The 19,111-nt window shown below is 39.6% G+C and overlaps 1 protein-coding gene across 4 annotated transcripts in view; it reads right to left on the bottom strand.

The window, feature by feature from the left end:
- Positions 1 to 19,111, bottom strand: part of KALRN (kalirin RhoGEF kinase) — a gene marked incomplete at its 5' end in the record, with an annotated part of 522,231 nt that overhangs the window by 277,351 nt on the left and 225,769 nt on the right. For all 4 annotated transcript variants that reach the window (XM_080620947.1, XM_080620949.1, XM_080620948.1 and 1 more), the window contains 2 exons: positions 3,397 to 3,588; positions 11,221 to 11,343. In XM_080620947.1, coding sequence (XP_080477073.1) covers positions 3,397 to 3,588; positions 11,221 to 11,343 — 315 coding nt within the window. The remainder of the gene's footprint in view (positions 1 to 3,396; positions 3,589 to 11,220; positions 11,344 to 19,111) is intronic.

The raw sequence follows: 19,111 nt of genomic DNA, 5'->3' as shown, positions 1-19,111 counted from the left end.
TAGCCTGTGCACCTATCACCTACTACTTTAAATAGTATTACTGCTCTTGCATGTCTAAGAGTAGACTCTGACCCAGAATTAATTGGTTGAGGTCTCTTGGCTGCTTGAAGACATTAATTTGTTCATTCTGACAGAATCTGTAGAGTGAGCATCTTATGAACACTTTAGCACACTTTCAGAGATTACATCCAAGAAAGGGAGGACACCTGGTATGTCTGCTTTCCCCATCTGGCAGTTAGTGGGCTGGAATCTCATCTGGAGTAAATAAGCACAGTTCTCTTGAAATCACAATGAGATAAGGCATGTTCTCCTACGTTCTCTTGCAACTTTGAATAGCCTCAGACATACCTAAAGATACAGAAGCAGATTGTCTTTTTGCACTAGAATATCTCCATGTGAGCATGTGGGTAAGTGAGTGAAGAGAAAAAAGAAGTAAAAGAAAAGAAACAAAGAACCAACCAATAGATTTGTAGCAGGTGGAACTGAAAGAAATTTGGAAAGCACCTGCACTGAATATCCTGAGTTGCACCTAGATCTGGACATAGTAATTGTTTGGGGTTTAGTTTACTGACTTTTGATCAAACACATGTGCTGAAAGAAGCCTGGCTTTAAGCTACGTTAGCAAGATTTGTCCTTTCTTTCTCTTGATGATGGTTTAGTATATACAAATTGTGTTGAAAAAATTCAAGGAAGACACACATGTGCACACACACCAAAAAAAAAAAAAAAAAAAAAAAAGGGCAAAACAAAAAGCGCTTTGATCCAGGAACTCATTCAGCTAAGTCCCATTCAGCATGCCACATGTATCTGCAATAAGAGCCAGGAAAGCAACGTGATTCTGAGGCACATGAAGACAGATGTGAGGTTCAATTCTCAGCAGGGTTGACTCAGCCTTTTATCCTTCCAAGCCAGACAAATTGTATTCTGTGCAATTTTCTGTGTGGGGTCTTTAGGAAGAGACCTTGAAAAACAAGTTGCTTCCTGCTCGGCTTGCGCATTATAGAGATCATATAGAGAGCTTTTCATAAATCTCTGACCCAAGCCAACAACTTCCTTGCAGTCTGGGGTGTGCCAAAGGCTGAAAGATTACGGTCCTAAAGGACTTGCTTCCTGTTGGCATCACAGAGAGCTTCCATCAATAGGAAGGAATGAACAAAGAAACGTAGCAGCTTATCACTCTGGAGAAGGAAAGAAAATCTGTGTATCTGATCCACATGAGGGAAGCAGGGATACAGTGTGGGAGATATTGTTGAATCCACATCAAGATTACCTTTACTGACAGAACAAAGGGAGTGAAAAGAGATTTGATCTGTGACAGAGGAAATAGTGAGTTTATCTACATCTTTGCTTCAGAGATCTAAGCCTTATTTACTATAAAATAATGAAGCCCTGATTTGACTTTAAAAAACCCTGGGTGATGCCAAATAGCCACATTTAGAAAGAATGCTTGATAGGCAACAATAAATTACAGACCTAATCCCAAATATGTCACTTTATACCATACAGAGGTCAAATGACCGAATTATTAGCATTCAAGTCATTGGTTTATCTACTTGAGTTACTAAATCAAAGGTGAAATTTTAGTTCTGGCTATCGGACACACTGGCTCCCATATTTTTACCTTCTTTTTTTTTTTTTTTTTCCCACCAAAATTGACAGCTTTCACATCAGCACTTATCTTCCACTGAATTTTCTCTTATTGCAAGTGAGGAGCAATTGCTGTTCATAATTAGCAAATTCTCCTGTTTGTTAGTAATGTAAGAGTGTCTTCTGTCACACAGCATGAATTTCTTAAGTTCCTTATGAAGAGGAGTCCTTATGCCAAGGCAGGACTGGGTTTTTCAGACTCATCCGTACAACTATGAAGAAAAAAGACTGAAAGCTGAAAGTGACATTAGTGTAACTTTTTTGAAGTTATGGCTGAGGCAAAATACCCACTTTGACAGTTCAGAAGGCAGGGGAAAAAAAATACTTCTGCTTCACAGTCAGTTCAATACAGCTTTCTGTTTCATTGACTTTCATGCTATACAATACCTCAGCAACTCCTCATAAATGGCAAACAAGACTGACACTTCAGAAAAATAGGGGATTGCTCATTAAAAAAGGGCAAAAAACTCCAAACCCCAAACAAACAAGAATTAATTCATTAATAAACTTTAAACATTCTGATTGCAACTACATACTGTATAGAAGTTCTTTTTTCCATTTTTCTCTATGAACATATGATGACTGACAATTATTAACATTAAGACAATACCTAAACACTACAGTGCCCATCATACTCAGTGAAAGTTCTTTTACTGGGCATCGTCTTAGTGTACCAGTCCCATCAAAGCCACTGAGCCTGCTTACGTGAGTAAGTGCTCAGTAGGGTGAATGATTGCTCTATGCTATGGTCTGTTGTCAGTAGGAAACACAAAATAAGTAAAAATCCGTTACAATTCTACAGTCAGAAACAAACAATAATAAAAATCTTTACTCTTTGAGCTAAACTTTTCCATACATCTATTCTGAATTGTGAGGCACAATTTCTGGCTTATTAGTTATAAATACTTCTTCAGTCATCTGAAGTATGGATCATTTTATAAACATCAAGCACACCCACTTAGTAGCTTTGATATTAACTACTTGGAAAAACAACAATATTGAAGAGAGCCTCAAAGCAGTGTTTGTCACTAATCAACATATAGCCAAAGTTGAACAACCACCATTAGGTGTAAACAATGCAGAAGTGTTATTACTTGACATACTTTAAATCTTTTGTAGCTATGAAATTATGGAACCATTCTGGTAGTTGTTAAAGACACAAACCAGAGTTTCGGGGCATGGAAAATTTTCTTGGATGTTCTTAGCTGTCTCTGAAGTATATACTTTGTAACGTCTAACAAAGTTTGGGCCTATGGAAAGCACTGCAGGAGTAGGTAGTGGAATGAATTCTGTAAGTTTCATTAACAATAATGTGCTTTGACTCCTAGAAATTGTCTGCTTGTATGGGTCTATGTCATATGTGCGGATATTCCTGTGCACATACCACATATACATGTAAGTGCAGATGCACCCTGTTTCTCTGACCACAGTAATCCTGAATTTAACCACAGCATTGATTAAATGTTAGGCAACAGAAATAAAGCAGCATGTTACTGCACTAGTGCACTTCAGTCAGTTACCCTCTCTCATCATTATGGCATAAACATATTTTCTTACCCACTCGGAGAACAGATGACAATTTTTTGGAGAGAAGGGTGAGCATTACTATTTGTTTTTGAGACACTGATCCACTAGTAACAAGGCTCTTAACCTCATTGCATATATGCCAAAAGCCATCAGCTTTTAACTGAAGCATCATCATTATTGAAGTAGCAGAGGATCATTTTGTCACTCACAAAAGCAGCTCACCTGTTCAGCTTTCTGGTGAAAAACAGCAGACATGGCTAAGATGGTGCTGCGCTCATCCAGAGCTGCAGCAAAACTCTTCCACTCTTGATCCAGCTGGCTAGATATTTGTTTGATTTGCTGGGAAGCATAATGGCCTGCCTCAGAAAGCCTTGTTGCAACAGACATGATCCGATTGATGTTGACATAGGCATTCTGAAAATTAAAAAGCACACATAAATAAAAACAAGAATGAATTGTGACCACCTTCTGCCTTCATTACACATTCCAAACACCATCAGCTGGAGTGAAGCCGAGCAGTTCAACAAGACCAATCAACTACCTGCTTAAATATAGCAGGCATAATACATCCCTGGGGAATCTTTTTGCACATCTATGCCATTATCTACCACTGTAATCTCTCCCTCTCCCCTTTAATTTATTTATGTAGAACTAATTTGTAATACTTTAGCTATTTACTCACCTGTTAAGGTCTACTTGTTGCTTGTATCTTATTCTTGATATTTCTCTTTCATTACTTCATATTTCTGGATGCTATATCCATGTATTTGTAAGTGAAATGTTTGCTTTCTGTCCTTTGAGAACCTGACAAACCCTTATAGCCATGTAGTGTCAACAAATGGAAAAGTCTTATAGAATTTAAAAGAGCTCATAAGGATATTCTATAGAAACATAAGAGTTTCCACAGAAATGTCTATTAAATTATATTCTTCCATTAAAATGTTATCTTTTCTGCAGGTTATTTTAAGCTGTTCTCCAGCAGAGATATCATTTAACTACATTCTGAATTTAGAAGGATTCAAAAAGTCTACTTTCTGAAAAAAGGTTCTTTCATAAGAATTTTCCACAGTGGTTTTTATTCAGCCTTGAAGTAGTGGAAAGATAGAGTTTTCTCTTCAAACTGAACTGTGGACAGCAACGTAATTGTATTACAACATCCCCATTCCACACTGGAACATAAAGCTAAAAATAAATAGCTATCATGACACTGTCTTACAAAGATGCACCATCAAAGACAGATGATGGCTGTCTTGCAGATATCTGGAACATCATTTGATGCAAACAATTCTTTCTCTTTCCTCCTTACCAGAGGAAAGGAGCATCCCAGAATTTGAGATGTTTTATTAATGTTGACTCACCACTTTCTTGTCTCACAAAAGTATCTCAAAAGGGCTTTAGGAATTTCAGAGAGTAGAATCTGTAAGATGCTGATGAACAAGGACAGACACAGCTCTGATAATTTTAACAGTATTACTCATGGGCAAATAATAAATCAGAGGTGGAAGTGTTCGTTGGAGCAGGATCTCATCATAGTGAGTGAGAGCACAATGTGGAAAAGTATCTGCCAATCCAAACATGAAACACAACAGAGAACTGCCAAGGCAAGCACAGGTTCAAACTAAGTATGTCGGGCAAAGTGTGTTGGGCAAAGTGTGTGGGATAACTATGAAGTACACTCATCATATCTGTACATGCTAAAGGAAAACAAGACAGGGCCACAGCCCTTAGAGGCATTCTGCTCCCACTGGTAGAACCATGACTGCAACAGCTGTCACATAAATAACACAGACCTAAAGCAATATCCAGTCTTCAGTTTTGGGTTTGTTTCCCCACTCCCCCCCTCCCCCCTTGTTACATAGCCTTTTCTTTAAATGGATTTGGCTCAAAATTGTCAGATTTATTTTAAAGAATTTCTTTTTTTCCACTACAATTAGAGAAACTGATCAAAATTGTTGTGGAGTTTAAAGTTTGGAAACTTGACCACAACCCACAGTCAAACATTTCTTTGTGTCCTTCTAGGTTAGAAACTAGAACGTAGACTAAATATTTAAGCCTTTCTCCCAGAAAATCTTTATGACTGAGCCTCAGCCAAGATCATGTGCAACATTTCAGGTCCATTCTTCTGACCTGAAAGCAGTGTAGCAGCATCACTACAGCTGTTAAAGCTTGGATGAGCTGTGCCAAATGAAGACCTGAAACTTTGCTGTGTTTGAAGGAAAAGTTGCTGGAGAAGTTTTAATTTCATGTAAAAATTTGTTGCTTTCATCTTGCTTTTATTTATTTTTTTTTTCCCCCTGCAGAATTACCTCAGCCATTGCAACACAATGAGCATGGAGAAAAACAACTTAGTTCCCTACAGCTGCAGTATATAGATGTGTTAACTAGTAGAAACGTAAAAGTAAGAATAGTCGAAATGCACGTGTTCTGTTTTTTAAGGTAAGGAGATTTATATATTGTTCTGTCTGTTATATTCTTATACAGAGATGAGAATTTTTTATGGATGAAATTTCACCTTTGTAGATGAGAATTTCTCATGGAAGATTACCAACCCACTGCAGTCAACCCACTAACTCCATAGCTTTTCCAGCAGAAAGCAAGGATCAGCTTGGGAGTTACCTGTTCACACATCCATTCTTACAGCATCAAGTGGAACTGGCTCAGGAAGCAGAGATTCCTCAGCTTCCCCTGTTGCCTTCTGAGGAAAAACATGGATTCAAGTGCAGTATCACATGTCATGTGCTCTTCCGTATAACTCCATCAAGTAGGGCAGTGGACATACTTCCTACTTCCAATACATGCACTCTGTACCTCTGCTTTATCTGTCCCACCTCAGTGAAGCAGAGACACTGAAGTGGAGCTGCCACACATAAGACTGTCCAGTGTCTCTGGTTTGCATCAACAAGGGCATCATCAGCAGAAATAATGAAGTCATTATCCCACTCAGTGCTTGTCAGGCCACACCTCAAATACTGTGTTCAGTTTTGGTTCCTGCTATACCAAAAAGATGTAGACAGGCTGGAGGGGCTCCAGAGAAGGGACACAAAGATGACCAAATGACTGGGAAGCTTACTGTATGAGGAAAGGCCGAGAGAGCTGGGCTTGTTTGTTCAGCCTTGAGAAAACGCATCTCGGGTGACACCTTATCACCATGTTCCAGATTTAAAGGGTGGCTACAAAGAAGATGGAGACTCCCTTTTTTACATTGAGTCACATGGAAAAGAGAAGCAGGTTCATAGAAAGTCTCACTTTAACTATAACCTAAGGCCTCATCTTTTTTTCTCAAAACTGAGAGGCATCCCCAAAGAGGACTGATCTATGGCTGTATAGGACTACAATAGGTCAGACAACGAGAAAATCATATATTAATGTCTAGAAGTAAAGTTAAAAGCATTTCAGTTGACATTCTGCTGTCGTGACACTAGGATACAACCAATTTTTGGCTAACATATATTCTTTATCATTGATAAACCTTTTATCCTGGGAAGAAATTCTTTGCTGTAAGGGTGGTGAGGCACTGGAATGGGTTGCCCAGGGAAGTTGTGAATGCTCCATCCTTGGCTGTGTTCAAGGCCAGGTTGGATGAGGCCTTGGGTGACATGGTTTAGTGTGGGGTGTCCCTGCCCATGGCAGGGGGTTTGGAACTAGATGATCTTAAGGTCCTTCCCAAACCTAACGATTCTATGATTCTATGATTCTATGTATTAGCAGACTTTCGAAAATTACTTTCCATGTTAGAGGTACTTTTTCACTGACTTTATTTCAACTTTGAAACTTGAATCATAACCCAGGATTTTTGCCTCCTAAAAATCATTTGACTGGAAAAAAAAGGAAAAATTTCCCAACATGTACATCAGCATGATGATACACAAGAGTTTCCTCTACAGTTTAGGAAAGACATGTAACGTCTTTCAAGCGTACATACCCCTCTTTGTCTGTCTCTGTCACCTAAACAAGTTCCTAACACTTGGTAGGATAACAGTCCTCAGTCTCAGCAATATGGTTTGACAGTTGTGGAGTTTCAATTGCTGAACCATTTCCCACAGGAAAATACGCTAATTCAGTCCTGATCATCTAGAGGGCATGCTGCGAGACCTTCCATCTTAATTAAACTCTCCAACTGTATCTGGAACAATACTTTCTTCTGATATATGCATAAAAAGAATACCTTACACTCACAAAAGAAAAACAAGCAGTGAGAAGCATTAAATCTACAAAGGATTTGGCTGTGTTTATCTAATTTCCTAGAGAACTAGTTGATATACTGAGATGGCAAGCAGTGAAGTTGGGCTGCAAAAGAAGGGATTTGCAGATTAATTGAAGGTAAAATTTGATTGTTGAAGAGTTGTTCTTTGAAATAAAATAAAAACTAACCAGCTTGCACTCTGTCACTGTGAGTTTAGAAACCATCTGTGAAATGAACCTAATGCATAAATCCAAAGCAGAAGGTTTTAAGTGACAAAATAAACTCATGAGATATCTTTAAGACCTTTAAGTTTTTATAAGAAGACCAATTATATGTAGCCTGTTGCAGAATAATATTGGATGGTATTTTAACTCAGCCTACATTCAGAAAAATACTGTTCATACAAGATAAATGTTGGGACTTTTCAATAGACATCATTAGCCTTTACACAATAATTGTAATGTGCTTGAAATTTATTCTGACTTTCTTAGGACAACATGCACCTCCATCTAGTGTCAGATAGCTAACTCTGGGCCAGCAGGACAGGCAGCAATGCCATCATTGAACACTGCCATTTTTACACACATCCCACAGAAAGTAGTAACTCATTCTTTAAGGAGGTTAATGGATCCAGGCATAAAAAATTCCAGGAAAGAAAATACAAATAATTTCAGTCAAACCAAATGACACATATACCAAGTATCCAAGTGCAGAACTACAACCAGTATGCTTTGTGTCATATTGAAACAGGTTTTTTTTTTTCTCTAGTGAATTTAGTAGACTGAGATTACTTGAAGTATCGGAGCTGAAGATTTGTCTTTGTGCAAAGTATTATTGTTTCAGTATAAACACTGTACAGCTGTGATAAAGACTAACATAATTTATTTTGAAACTGAAGTGAAAACAGGCACTGCCTTGAATCACAGAAAAAAAAAATCTCCAAAACCCTATGGTCTTTATTTGAAAGAAAAATACCCCACTACAGTTTACTACCTCAAATACATGACTTCTCCACATCCCACGCTGTTCGTTTAAAAAAAAGAATTATTATTGTAAAAAACAGAGTAATAAATTGTTTTCCCAAGAAGGAGCTTTGGTCACAGCATGCCTATAGAGAAGTATAGGAAGCGCATGGTCAAAAGGCATGACCCAATAAACATTTGGAGAGTGTATTTTCTAGAGGAACTGAAGGAAAAATTTTAACTATTATTATACTATATAATATTTAATTATTATACTATATTACATTTAACATAATTATGCCTGGCTTAAAGGTAAAAAAAAAATAAAACAAAATAAATAAAAAATAGAAACAATCAAAGCAAAACACCTTAGAGATGCAAGATCTGACCCAGTTTCCACTGAAGTTTGTAAGGGTTTTCTCTGTAAAACATGCAGCCATCCTCAGCTACATTGCCCTTCTCTGTATCTTCGCTCAATATTGATTTTAATGTATTAACAAAACAACCCCAAAAGCCAGTCTTTTTTAGCCTGACTTTGCCCTACTGCTGATAGCAATACCACAGCTCCTTACACATCCTTTGACAACCGAAATATGTTGAAGAATTTTTTAAAAAGCTCCTACTGAGACAGCACATCACAAGATTTGTTTAAAATAGAAATCCAAGCTGAATGAACTTTGCCTGCTTGCTGCATGAATCGATGTTGATCCAAAACAAAAGGAGAGCATCACTCCATCATCAGAGGGGATTCTAGGTCTAAAATTCAACTAAAGCCTGAAGAAAAGTAGGATACGAAAAATTACATGCAGATATACTCCTCTCTTTGAGTTATATTCCTATAAGGAGGATTATCTGAGAACATACATTGTTATTGGCATATTTGTTACATTGTAGGACTCTTACACAGAGTCATGCATTTTAGTCCAATCAATTAGAGCAGAACCGAGTACCATCTCTCACTGCATTTATAGGTTGAAAGCTAAAGGTACCAGCATTAATGCCTTTCCACATAGATCCTGTATGCTAAAGAGATGGAGGAGCCAATCTTTGCAGATTGATTCATGCTGACTGTATGGGCTTCTATATGTGTGGGTTATACTGGAGACAGCACAAAAAGGGAAGCTCATGATCTGTTGCACTTTCCCCTCAGCTGAAAAGGTCTCTCTGCTGAACAGCTCTATTAGACAGGAGTTTGACACCACTGAGATGGTGAGATGGCACAGCTACAAGCCACAGCGCTGCCACGGAGAGGTCTCTGTCGCAAGAACTTCTTCCAAGATCTTTGGAAATGTCTCACTTTCTTGCATTCCTCCAATCCCCCCAAAAAAGTTCACTTGGGGACAGAGGGAAGAATAATGGAGGAAAAGAATTTTTCCTCCATTAGTTAGACCCTCCCTGTCACTCCTTAATTTTCTATTAACAGTTCTCTCTCTCCAAGTTTAGCTCCCAGTTATTTTAAGAAAATAACACCAGGCAGCAACAGAAAAAAGATAAGGGGAGGTCCTCCAGCTTGGCTCTTCTAATAGCGTTTTCTGAAGAACTATGACCAACTTTGCATCTTTCATAAGCCAAATGACTTTAATGCACTAACCTCCAGGGCATGCTTATTTGTGAGTATCCTCCGAGCAACAGTGTTATATGGAGGCCATGCTATGCAGTATTCTGTTGGATGGCATTCTGAATACAAGTTTAAAGATTCAAGTGCCTACAGCCTGTTTTTCAGTGCTCCTTTCAATTATGATCACAATGGATACATTAATAGACATTATAAACATTTCTCGTCTTCCACTGTTAAGCAGTGCCCTGGTGAACCACACTGCTTAAGTGAGGAATAACTAGGTAGGTGGAAATGGTGTGTGGAATTTAGGTCAGAAAAGTTAATTACTTGGTCTGGAACTCGGCCAGACTACCAGGGTTAACACCTGTAATCTTATGAAAGCAGTGTGCAGTCTTTAACAACCTCAAGTAGTCAGGGCTTCTCTTTTACATTTCAGAGTGCTGCTCTCAAGTACCTTGCCTTTTGGTGTCATAGTATGGTGACGGTCTAGTGACTTACATCACCAACTTAAACATCAACCACCACTTTTGAGCTCTCAGCCTCAGTGCAACTTTAGTCTCATCATGCACAACATGACAAGGTACACCTGTAGGAGTTGGTTTACTCAGGGGAAGCTTTTGTACAGTTGACAGAGAGCATTCAGAGAGGGGTCATCTCTATACTGTTCAGTTGCAGCAGGGGTATGCACGCATCTTTCTAACCCAGTGAAATAATTAAACATCAATACATTCTGTCCTCATATCTGTGGTGAAAGCAGAGCAGTTTCCAGAACAAACACCTTATACCTGGAAGGAATAAGAAAGTGAGCAAAGGACTTATAAATTATAATGAAGCGCTTTTTTTTTTTTTTTTCCCCCTTCTCTTTAAAAACATTAAGGTAAATGAGTTGCATTCAGAAAGACTGATCAATTCACTACTGAAAAAGCCAAAATCCCACTGTGGCCACAACTGACACTTGAGAACTGTCTCTTTTTCACGATTTTGAAAAGTACCTTAGCAGGGTGTGGGGGGGAGAAGCAGGAATTATTAAGTTACCACCTTCTCATTAATTCCTAGTCAAAGAAATGTCAAAAACTGAAAAATACTGTATTTGCTCTCCAAAGTGTAAACAAGCTCCACAGGACTGCGCTACTGTTAAGTAAGGAAATATTCGTATATCAGTGTCTGGGTGGACAGAGCAACACTTTTCCAGAAAGAGGGCTGCTGTCACAGCCCAGCCTGACTCTTCTCACTTCACCTCTCACAGGTCCATAGTGATCTCTGAGTTGGAGGTGGCCGCACGTGCCAGCCCTTTCCTCACTCATGCGCACAGACCCACTGTTCACATTGAGCCTTCAACTCACCATGGAATTCATGGCAAAGTGATTGTGCTGCGTCTGTAGGTCAAGGGCATGTTGGTAGCTCACACCAATCTCCGTGTGACTCTGCAGGAACAATTCTTTGTTGTGGCTGATCCAGTCGAACATCTAGAAGTATTTGTACAGGACAGAGGAAAAAAGTGTTAGGGATGAAAAAAACCAAGAGACAGCGCAAAATGTAAAAACTCAGTTTCAAGGCAGATGTATATGCAACATGAACAAAAAAAGAAACTCTCCTGTATGTTCCTCATAAAAATAAGATGTTGTTGAGGAAGGAAGCATTTACGTTATCACCATATTTAATTATTAACAGAATGATAGGTCAGGAAACATAATTCATAAAGCATGCTCCTCAATAAGCTGATCCCATAGTCTTTTCCTATAAGTAATGGGAATTTCATGTATAGAAAGATGGCAGCAAAGGGACTTAAAAATCAAGGGTTGCTTCACTGACTGAAAACGTAGCAATTCATAAAGTGCCCTTTTCCAGAAATGGACCCAAACTTCTGTAAATATTACTGATGCTATTTTCTCACCCCCCTTTCTTTTTCATTTATATGTTAAGTTTCCAAATGTTTCATTCAAGTAGCCAGTTGACTTCCTACACTTATATTTCCTAGATATTTCTAATTCCAAAGCCAGAACCCAGTCTATCTTCCACTTATTTTGGGGATGGAGAAAAAAAAAAAAAAAATTTATTGATATCCATAAAGAGTACACATTGCAATTTCTTCCACTTCCATATGTATTTCCAAGCAAAAAGTGTAGTGCAGTGCTTCAGATACAGAAAGAAATACATTCAATAAAGCTGATGAAAACTTATTCTTTATTTTGCAGCACGTTAACGTGATATTTCAATCTGCAGTACATTCATTCATTATAAGCAGTCACAACTCAGTTAGAAGATACTGTGTTTATGTTTTGGCTTGTTCCATGTTGTGTTAAGAGACTAAATGCATTCAAAGTGAGAAACTTTCATTCTTTACTCCTGCCTACAGCTCTGTGGGCATTACATTCTCCAATTTCTTCTTTTCCACTGACATTTCTGTTACTAAGTCCTTTCAAACCATGTTGCCTCAAGCTGGGTACATTAATAAGGACTCTTTCAGGATAAAAAAACCAAACTATAGGGCCAGTGGAGGTCAGGTCAGGTCAGCTCCTGGTGTTAGAGAAAGGGTGAAAATGCAGCTTCTAACCAACTACCTTACAGTCAAAGGACCAGTCAAGATCTTTGTTATAACATTTACATGATCTCCAGTCAAGAGCTGTTTTGTTGTTTAGCAATGAATGATAATTTTGACTCGTGACAGCTGAAGAATCCTCAGAATTCACTGCTCAGGCACTGTATGTTGCTATAGTTTCTCAGGGTCAGTTATCTGTTCCCTGTAGAGACAGTGCTCTTAGAGTAAAGGCCCTGTGTGGGTCAGCTAGGAATCCTTCAATAAACTCAGCATTTCATACTAAGCACTCAATTCAGCATGGGAATGCACTGCTTTGTGCAGGGGATTTGCAGAAATAGCACTGAGTATCCCTTTCATTGAAAAGCAAATAAACACTGCAAGTGCTCCAATGTTACCAGACACACTACACTGACCTAGTCCCAAAAAAATCTGTCACTTACACCTGACTTCTTAATCTTTTATTTATGAAAATACAACTACAGAGCCTATAGTAGCTTGTATTTTGTGTTGATGAATAGTCCTAAAAGCCAAATTTGGATAAAGTTACAATGATGCAAGTCCAAAGTAATATCATTGACACAGTTACTTTCTATTTGTACTCACAGAGGTGACCAAGATCAGGCCTATCACCATTTCTTGCAAAAGTACAAATAAAAACATTTTGCAAGGATGAGAGGTTTCAAATATTACTGACAATTAAGCAGAATGAAACAACATACTATAACCTGAAGAGACACCTAAAGCTTTCTCACTGGATTTCCTTTTCCCGCTTTACTAAGATTTAATAAGCAGCATTGGCACAAAATAATTTGCCACAGATTGTGGGCTTAAAACCCAAAAAAAGCTATAAAGCCAATAAGAAAGAAAAATTCCAGAACAGCAAAGTTCATGTCCCAACAACAAGCTTTTACATCTCTGCTAAGAAGCCAACACAGATTTCTTGTAAGTAGATACATGTTGTGAACATTTTTTAATGCTTTAAACAATGTAAAGACATTCAGGGAGAAGAAAACTGGCAGCAATCCACTAAAAAACAGTAAATCTAATACTTTACGCTCAGCAAAGCCAAATCAGGATCTTTTTAAGACAAGTAATTTAAAGAAGTAATCTATTATTCTGTGGATAGGGAACATTTCCTCCATCTCATCTATACATATACGATTGGATGAGAACTAGTTAAGTTAAACCATGCTTCTGCCTTTTAAAATATAATAATAAACTATCAAAGAAAGAAACAAAAAAGGGCATTTAAGAGATTATTAGCCTTTCTGTCTTCTTTAATAAATTGAAATACACAATAGCAGTTGAAGGAATGACCTTCAAGAATTTTGAGGAATACTGAACAGACCTCAATGATGAGATCTGTACCATCTTCCAAAACCATGTTTTTAAAACTTCTATTAATGGACAATAGCAGATTTTAGAAGAGATTCAATTTCAGTTTAGTCTTTAAATCTCTCTATGATAACTCTCCATAAAAAAATATGTTGGTTTCAGCTGGCCTATACCTGTAGCAAATTATCATTATGGTCTGAAGTCTCTCCCTGATGCTCTCAAGTCTCAGTTGAATTCCCAGAGAATTAAGAGGTTTGAGTTTCGTGTGGTTTGGAGCAGGGAGAAAATAAAGCAAGATGCCTAGGAATGAGTGCTGTCAAAAGATGCAGATTCACTATGGTCTGAAGTAGGGTTAATGATGCACTTTGCTCTATAAAAACTTTCATTGCTCTAATCTTAATGAATAATAGAAGTATTTATAATCGCTCATTTCACACAGTGACCAGGGCTCGGCAAGACTGCAAACACATCCGCTTTATGCAACGCATTACTATATCTGAGATCACAGAATCATAGAATGATGTCCAAACTGAAAAGGTCCTTAGAGATCACCTAGTTCCAGCACTCCTGCCACAGGCAGGGACACTTTCAACTAGATGAGGTTGAAATCCAACCTGGTCTTGAACACTGCCAGGGATGGGGTATACTCAAATAAGTTCCAGATGAACTGGCACCTCCGCATGGCGCAGTCCAGGGCCGTGTGGAACACTAACTGACCCTCAAAACAGCACAGTACCGCTTGGATTTGTCTACATGGCTCATTTCCACAGCTGGTTCCTTCAGAGACTACTCAGGCATTTCTGTTTAATGCTTGCTTAACTGCAGACATTTTCGCCACGCACCCAGAAGAGAGTATTGGGTTTTCTCTACCACACAGGTCTGGAATCATGGAAAACCTTGTATTTTCACCCTCCTAATCAAGGATGCATGAAAACAGTATCTCACAGTCCCACAGACCATGAGATTTGCTCAACAGTCATGTGATTTAAATAAATACATAAAAGCAAGTTCTTATTTGCTTTTGAGATCAAAAGGATTGTGTTTTCAAACTTCTTCCTTTGACCACAAAGTCTAAAGCGGACTGACACAATTTTCTCATAATATGATGACTGGAAGTTGAGGTTCTGAAAATACCAGATGGTGGATGAGGCTGTGAGTCTGCATTGTGTGGCCAGAGGTTTCAATATGAAGGTCTGTGAATGTTGTCTGGCCTGACCCATATCTCTAGTAATATTTCCTGAAAGCTTTCAAGTTTGTTTTCCGCATGAGAAATGCTGATGCTTCCTGTGTTCCTGAAGTGAATGTGCTGCCCAGTTGGCTTAATTAAAGCACACCATTAAGGATATGAGCATGGCAATAACCCAACAATTGCTATTTTACTCAATCCTGTGAGGGCCTCCCCAGGTTCAAGGAACTAACTTGGGCTCGTGGAAAAAATGCTCAACATCACTGACAGGGAAACTAACTTATCAAAGGGAATGAGTTTTTAATACAGTAAATATCAGACTCTGGAGAATGTGCACTATGAGATCAGCTTAAACCAGATACACAGTGTCTCAGCTGAGATTTTCCGTGTCATTATAACATTGCTATATAGCACTGTATGAACTGATCTCACACCATTCATGAAAAAGACTGCCCTACCAGACCCAGCCTAGTGATTATCATAAAATTAATGGACCTTTAATTGTTCCTTTGACTTATTTCTTTGCTGGAGTCATGATGACTGCCAGTGAGTTAATTCTCTTAAGTCTGCTAATCATTCCTGCAGTCACGAATTCACACTAAACTGGAGCGCAGAATAACTAAGATTGGATATTACAGTACTTAAAACACATGAACTGACTGTCCTCAGTGTCTTCAAGACTGGCATTTCTCCACGTTGCTGTAGATAAACTGGAGACCAATGAAGTAGTTTAAGAGTTTTCCAGTGGCTGAGTAGCTGGGGAAAGGGGTTAAACATACTTAAAACAGAAGATAAACTTTTAATGCTATTATCTCTTGTAGTCCCCATTTCTAATAAAACATAAAGGACAGTGGATGCATACGCTGAAAAATGTGAAGTAATTTAATAATTTAATTAAGAAAATTAGTCTCTTATGAAAGAGTCAGAAGAACTGAGAATGATCTAGAGTCTCTGCCCAACACTTTGCTAAAGCATCTACCCTTATAACATTAATGATTATGCATGTGTCAGTAATTATTATACATGTTGTCTCGAGGCCACTTTACTTGAGAATTAGGGCATCAGATCATATCCCAAATACCAGTTGTGCTGGCAACAATGAGTTCTTAATCTCTTGCATTGTCAGCATAGATGATGAGTTACTAGAAAATCCAGGTTAAGTGTTAGACCATACAGCAGGTCTCAAGTTGGTCATGAATAAGTCCTAAGGAGGAAGAATGTGAGTCCATACTTTCCCTGGATTTGTAACATCTGGCAGGCCAGTGAGTACAGGGAGAGAACAGCTGTTTGACAACGGAGAAGAAACACACGGATATGGAACAGCATGTATGCAGGCTCTGTGCAGTCCAGCCCCACCTCAGATAAAATGAGATTTATAACATCCTTTCAAACAACCTCTGCTCTCCAGCTTTTATCAGAGCTCACTGAGGAGCATTAGCACTGGATTCTGAAACAGTGGTGGAGAGCAGCACAGGATGATGTTCCCATCACACAGCTGGCAGGACACCCTATACCAAGCAATACTGATGAGAAGATTTCAGCCTTCATGGGTTTGGCAGCTAGTGAATTGGATATATTCATTAATGAAATTGTTTATACATGCTAAAAATAATAAATCCCAAATCTAGCTAATACTATATTAAGACTGAAATTAATTATGAACCTGCTTGTAGCAAATAATATTTTCTGTAAGTTCTGAGCCATAAATATCAAACTCATATGGGTAAGGTCAGAATGATAACCATTATAACCACACAGTCTTGAAGAACAACATAGGATACATATCAAGAAAACGGTCCCAAAGAGACATTCAGGTCAAGTCCAATTACTGCTTTTGGCAGCTAACCACAGTATAAAATTTCCTTCCATAAAGGGACGAAGCTCCACCTGAAAACAAGTGCCACAACTCAGCTCTTCCTATGAGCAGCAGTTCCAGAAATTTTCTACTCCTGTTAAGGAAAACTTCATATACTCACTGACCTAAACCAGATTCATAGCCAGTTTATGCACATTTGCTTTTAGGTCAACACTGTCCCTTAAGTTGAAAAAGTTTTTCTCCCAGGTATTTAAACCTTTCCAGTGTGGTCAGGGAGGGTTCATTGTCTCCCTAAACTAGAGAGACATCAATTTGATGGGTGGACCACTCGGTGGATAAAGAACTGGCTGGATGGCCACATGCAAAGAGTTGTGGTCAATGGCTCAATGTCCACTTGGAGACCAGTAATGAGTCATGTCCCTCAGTGGTCAGTGTTGGGACCGATCTTGTTCAGCATCTTTGTCACTGACATGAACACTGGGATTGAGTGCACCCTCAGCAAGTATGCCAATGACACCAAGTTGTGTGGTTCGGTTGATACGCCGGAGGGAAGGGATGCCATCCAGAGGGACCATGCCACTCTTATGAGGTGGGCTGATGCCAACCTTATGAAGTTCAACCATGCCAAGTGCAAGGTGCTACACCTGGGTCGGAGCAATCCCAGGCACGGCTACAGGTTGGGCAGAGAAGAGATTCAGAGCAGCCCTGCAGAGAAGGACTTGGGGGTGTTGGTCGATGAGAAAATGAACATGAGCCGGCTGCAGTGTGCGCTCGCAGCCCAGAAAGCCAACCGTATCCTGGGCTGCATCAAAAGGAGCGTGACCAGCAGGTCGAAGGAGGGGATCCTGCCCCTCTACTCTGCTCTCGTGAGACCTCACTTGGAGTATTGTGTGCAGTTCTGGTGTCCTCAACATAAAAAGGACATGGGACTGTTGGAACAAGTCCAGAGGAGGGCCACGAGGATGATCAGGGGACTGGAGCACCTCCCGTATGAAGACAGGCTGAGAAAGTTGGGACTGTTCAGCCTGGAGAAGAGAAGGCTGCGTGGAGACCTCATAGCAGCCTTCCAGTATCTGAAGGGGGCCTACAAGGATGCTGGGAGGGACTCTTCATTAGGGACTGTAGTGACAGGACAAGGGGTAACAGGTTAAAACTTAAACAGGGGAAGTTTAGACTAGATATAAGGAAGAAGCTCTTTACTGTGAGGGGTGTGAGGCACTGGAACAGGGTTGCCCAAGGAAGTTGTGAATGCTCCATCCCTGGCAGTGTTCAAGGCCAGGCTGGATGGAGACTTGAGTGACATGGTTTAGTGTGAGGTGTCCCTACCCATGGCAGGGATTTGGAAAGAGATGGTTTTAAGGTCCTTTCCAACCCTAACTATTCTGTGATTCTACTGTAATACACTCAGAACAGTACTTGCCAGAGTCCCTCTCTTGAGGTTTACCAAGTTTCTAGCTGCAAGGTCTATTCGTATCTCTTTGAGCGCAACTATTCAAAACAACTCAAAGATAAATTAAGCCATGTTCCTTAAATATCTTGCAGTTGAACTTACCAGTATTTGAACTAAAAAAAACCAACAAACAAAAACCAAAAAGAACACTATGCAACAGACTTGTGGTACATACACAGTATTAACTGATATGCAAGGGCCTGATCCTGGAAAGATTTGCATGGGAGCTACATTTATAAAAGGCAATCAATCAAGAAAGTCCCCTCGTACCTCCAGATGAGAGTCATAACTACAGTTTAGTTGGAACCAGCCATATCTATGTCACCTGTGCATCTGGAAAAGGCCGACAGAAGAGCAACATCTCCACAAAGCAACACACAAAAAGAGCCAGCAGTCTGAAGACTCATTTACCTGGAACACTGAAAAATCCCTCCACTTAAGCTTGTGAGCTAAGTCCACCAGAACAGAGGGCTGGAGCTGGCTGTTCAGGCTAGCTGCTTCCTATGGGATAAAGAGCCAGAAACAAAGGCCCAACAGGCAAGACAGGGGCCTCATTAGTCAGTACCACAGCCCCTGAGGTCTGACAGCAAATAGGCTTAATCAAGAGACCATCAGCAAGTTGTGGGTGACAAGACATGTCCAAGATTACCCTATGAAGTCAATCAGCTGGTCAGCATCAGGTCCACTGCACATAACTAGGCTCAGACATAACATAGCATGGGTCCAGGGCAGGTCCCAGGTAATGCATGAAAATCAGTCGATGGATCAGTATCCAACTCATCAGAGCCCATGGGCAGGGCTATAGCAACGCTGGAGGCTGACATATATAGCTCCTGGCCCATGGGCGGGGATGTGGAAGCTGCAGGTGAAGCTGGTCAGGGCCATGAGCACCCATCAGGGCCTAACAC

This window comes from Psittacula echo (genome assembly GCF_963264785.1).
Source record: "Psittacula echo genome assembly, chromosome: 6".
NCBI classification, from domain to species: domain Eukaryota; kingdom Metazoa; phylum Chordata; class Aves; order Psittaciformes; family Psittacidae; genus Psittacula; species Psittacula echo.
This window is presented reverse-complemented; position numbering and strand designations above follow the sequence as displayed.